This window comes from Egretta garzetta, unplaced genomic scaffold (genome assembly GCF_000687185.1).
Source record: "Egretta garzetta isolate BGI_Z169 unplaced genomic scaffold, ASM68718v1 scaffold211, whole genome shotgun sequence".
Lineage (NCBI taxonomy): Eukaryota > Metazoa > Chordata > Aves > Pelecaniformes > Ardeidae > Egretta > Egretta garzetta.
Window position 1 is genome coordinate 1,198,069 of NW_009258673.1, and position 4,546 is coordinate 1,202,614.

General features: G+C 52.2%; 1 protein-coding gene across 1 annotated transcript in view; it reads right to left on the reverse strand.

The window, feature by feature from the left end:
• Nucleotides 1-1,919: 1,919 nt before the first annotated feature.
• Nucleotides 1,920-4,546, reverse strand: part of LOC104135225 (DAB2 interacting protein) — a 177,506-nt gene continuing 174,879 nt past the window's right edge. Inside the window, exon 17 of the mRNA XM_035888607.1 lies at nucleotides 1,920-3,160. Within this exon, the coding sequence (XP_035744500.1) occupies nucleotides 2,993-3,160 (168 nt within the window). The 3' untranslated portion in view covers nucleotides 1,920-2,992. The remainder of the gene's footprint in view (nucleotides 3,161-4,546) is intronic.

The window sequence follows — 4,546 nt, forward strand, 5'->3', positions numbered from 1 at the left end:
ATATGTACAGTTTATAAATAAAAGAAACACAAACCGAAGTAAGAGAACTGAACTGAGCCTGGATCTTAAAACCTACCCCCCAAACCTCTGCAGGTGAGGGCCACGTTTAGGTCCAGTTGTTGACAGTTGCAGGGGAGGGAGATGGGGGGAAGGTGTGTGTGGGGGGGAATCTCTACTGTAACGAGACTTTGTCCTGATTGGAATTTCTTTTCATACTGGCTCAGGAAACCGAGCAACAGTTCCAGAGGGTGTTGGCACTGGAACTTTAACGAGTTTAATAACTCGCTGTGGAAGGATTTAAGCGTTCCTGCGATTTCAGCAGAACAAGGTGTGTTCAGTAATTTGTAATTTTGAGGTTAACCAGGAGTTTCTGACAGCTTGGGGGCGGGGGGGGGCAGGGGGAGCAGTGCCTTGGCTTGTGGTTGAGGAGAAGATTAAGCTGTACTGAGCTTAGCGTCAGTACCAACCCATTGGTTTGTGGGTGGTTCCTTTTTCCGGCTCTTACGGAGAGCACTGACTGCATCCCAAAATTACTTCCATGTATGAATGGAAACACGTTGCTGGTGGGACGCCCGCCCCGTGCCCTGTCAGCGTTTCCATTCCTCTATGTTACTTCTCTCTTGACAAACTTCTGTCTCTCGCAACGCAAGTATTTTGGAACTCAGAAACACTCAGCTCTAAACGCACATCTCAGGGCATCAGCAGTTTAAAGTCGTCTTTGTGCAGGGGTCTTTTACAATGTGCTTGCCCCCGAGACAGTGGCGGGTGGAAGTGTACGTACCCAACGCTTGACAGCACCCTGTATGTTCCTAACCTGTCTGGGTCTTTCTCCAGCTGGAACCTTGCCAGTTTTGTGAGGGTCTTCAAAGCCATCTGTGCTAAGTCTCCAAAACGCAAAGGTACTTGTCATAAATATTTAGTGATTACTTTTCTCGGAGGAGCTCCGTTTGGGGGTCTGCTGTGCGACTGCACCACTCTGCAGGCGTTGGCGGGGCGTGGAGACCTCAGTGCAACACGTTCGCTCCTCCGGGGACCAAGCTGCACCGGGCTTGGCCCAGGGCTTCCAGGGAACAGAAAAACGTTTAGGAAAAAAAAAAAAAAAATTAAAAATAAAAAAAAAGCAGCTTTAATTTTGCAAACAATCGCATGTGAAGAATGCTGTTAGTGAGCCTTAGGGCTGTGGGGCGGCATGGCAACGCGGAGCTTACTGGCAGAGAGTGTCCTGCTCAGGCAGCCTAGGTAGTGTGAGGCTGGAGACGGTACCTAAGCTGTGCAGAGCCCAGTGAACATCCTAGGCCCCTGGACTGGACATTTACACATGGCAGGAGGAGCTAGGACAGGCGTTGAGCGGTGTATTAAACTTTAGTGGGAAGAACAGGCAGATGTCCTGTACACTGTACATTGTCATCCGTATCTCAGAGGAAGCGCTCTGGCTCCCGGCACGTGTGACCTGCTCTGAGAGTGGGACTCATGAAGCACTAACTTTAAAAAAAAAAACAAAAAAAACCAACAAAACCACAAACCAACAAACACACCGTGGCGGCAGGTCAGCGGCACAAGCCCCCGTTAAGGAGGTGACCCCTCCGCTGAGCACAACGTGTCTGCATGTGCCGAATCGGCGTGTTTCAGCAGTTAGGAAAAGTCTACTCCTGGCTTATGCCTGCACAGTGCTCCTGACAAGGGGGCTCTCGGTGGTGGCTGCTGTTCTTGGTGGTTACTCCCTTATGACCATGTTTTACATTCTTCAAGCCGGTTAATTTCCATGCAGTGCTCATTCCCAATTTAAAGAGGACAGTATTCCAGAAAATGGGATCTTTTTTTTTCTAATGCATACTGTGAAAGAAAAGAAATACAATTACCGATCTTCATGGTTCTTCAGGGCTTTTTCTTGTTTCTTTGTCTGTTTTTTTCTCCCCAGAAATAGTAAAAATCTCTGCACAGAGCATTACATCCCCATACCGAACCCTTTGTCAAGCAAGAAGCCGGCCATTTCACGTAGCCCCTCGCTCCCCCTCTACCACGCCGGGCACCAGGAACTCCAGCCCCTGCACCTCGTCCCCCGCTCGGGGGCCAAGCTCAGGCAACACCTCCTTCATCCTGCAGCTCGGAGCGCGCGGGGGCCGTGCTCGGGGGCTAGGGCTCACAAAAGCTCTTCCCCGTTTTTTGTGGGAGAGCAGAAGCTGTAGAGGAACCAAGTCCCCGTTCATCAGGTGCCACCTCCTCCCTGGGGCTTGCTCTGCCCCCCCCGGGGCTGCCCAGGGACCCCCAGGAGCCCCAGCAGCACCAGTCTCCGCTGCACTGGTTCCCCAGGCAGCACCCCTCTGGCTCCCACACCGCACAGAGTGCGCCCTGACCTGTGCTCCCTAGATGGGCGGAGTTAATTAAACACTAATTAGCTGGGTAGATGGACAGTCGCCTGCTGTAAAAGTCGGTGGCCTCACCGAAGCCACATTAGGAAAGGCTGGGCTCTGGGTTTGGTTTGGGAGGGGGCTGTGCTCCAGGGGGAGCCACAGGAGGAGCGGGCCAAGCTTTGCTGCCATCGCTCGACCGGCTACATCCAGCAGCACACTCTAACTGGACTTACTGGGCCACTGCCTGCTGCAGGCTCTGCCCAGCTCCCTTTATTTCGCTTACTGCAATGACCGGGACGTTATTGCTCGCTGGGAGGGGTGAGGCATATCCTTTGGGCAGTTTAGAAGGAAAAGGTTACTTCTGTTTAAACATTAAACACTGATTTGAATCCAACAGTGACAGCGATTCTCAAATGGATGTGATTTCCTTATGCCACTCATCTCACACTCGAGCTTTCCGTCCCCTCAATGTGCTGGCATTAGCATCTCCCACAGAGGCTCAGTCAAGCGCGCCGTCCGCAGCAAGGAGCTGGTTTCTCGGGGGGGGGCAGAGCAGCCGATCTTTGAAGCCGGGGCTCACACCTGCTGCTGCACGGTCTCTCTGGCCAGGCCTCCTCTCCTGCGGCAGCGCCCTCCGCGGGTTAACAATTACTGCTGTTTCTGAATTCTCCATTCTCTGTAATCTGCAATTTAGTTGGGTTTGTGGGGGAGATCCCATTACGTGTCTGCATGCTGTACCTCTCTTTCAGCTGAGTAAGGGCACTCATTAACCGTGCGTTGGCAGCATCCAGGGAAGCAATGCGTTTCTCCTGCAAACAGAGGGGAACAGTCAGTGGAAACGCAAGGAGCCCCGGCCCTCTGCGACGCCAGGGCTGGCCCTGGGGCAGCCACGTGGAGGCCTCTTGCACCAGGACCTTTCCCTTTGGCGTTCTTAGGTGCGGGTCTTTCAAGTGCCAGGCAGCATTTTTTTTAAATCCGCTGCTATTAGCAGGGCCACAAATGTCCTCTGCCTGTGGAATGTGAGCTACAGTCATTTTAGCATCCTGAACAAACTGGAGATAACATAGGTTCTCTAATTCTTCAGTTATACAGAATTTCGTTGTACTGTTTGCTCTAACTGCAGCTGTTACAAAGATGATAAGATTCCTCTTCTAAAACCTAGTGCTCTCCCAGGATAGTTATTCCTGTCACTGTTTAATTGATTTTGTTAGTGTAAATTAATAGTTTAAATAACTTGCGGCCTCCCAGGATGGCTTTGACGGCAGCTCTCGCTGATTACAGTATCGTAAGGATGGGAGCGAGAGCTCCCACGCCGCAGCCTCCTTCTGCCACTCTTTGCGACACCGAACAAGTCCTCGTCCTCCTCCGAGGGGACAGAGCCAGCTCGGAGGGGCACAGCACTTTGCCTGTGTCTAACTTCGACGGGCCAGGTATGAACACGCCCAGCGCTGCCGGACCGCCCGAGATGCCCAAAAGAGAAGAGTGTGGACTGGCTGGCGATGAGAGCCCCCCGCTGACAGGCAGGATGGCAGGAGAGGGGACAGCCCGCCGCCCGCACCGCTCGCCCCTTTCGGACGCCCCTGCAGCTGCCAGGCTTTGCCGGAGCGCGGAAGGGAACACGATGATTTACTGCCTTTGAACAAATTACTCTGCAGAAAAACGGTGGTTCTTTTTACAAAGTTACTACTGTCTCATCTCCTTTTTAATTAGCTATACAGTAAATTAGTCACGAGTAGTGACTCACAAGTGATGAACAGGGTTGTTAAGAGTAAGCCTAGAATATACTATCACCTAGCCACAACCTGTAGGAAGGCCCAGCTGCTGAGAAGATGCTTCTGCCTAGACAAATGAGAAGATTATGGACCGTATCTTCAGAGTCTCCTTTCCCAGCGCAGTGTTTTGCACCCATCATCTGATGCTCCTCGGCCATTGCAACCTGTAGCAATAACTGAGCTTCCCAATCCTGCAAACTACAACCCAAAGGCTGAAAAAAAACACGTTGCCTTTGCTCTGGCCAGGCTTTGAGTTCCTCATATCCAGGTCCTGCAAGCATTACTGGAACATGAAGCCCCAAGCAAAGCTCCGGGGACCTCCGACTGAGCCAACAAGGGTACAATCCTTCCACAGACTGGCTGAATTGTGGGCATGATCCTTCCCCAGATTGCCCCCTCCACCCCACCATATCCGCGGTGTCG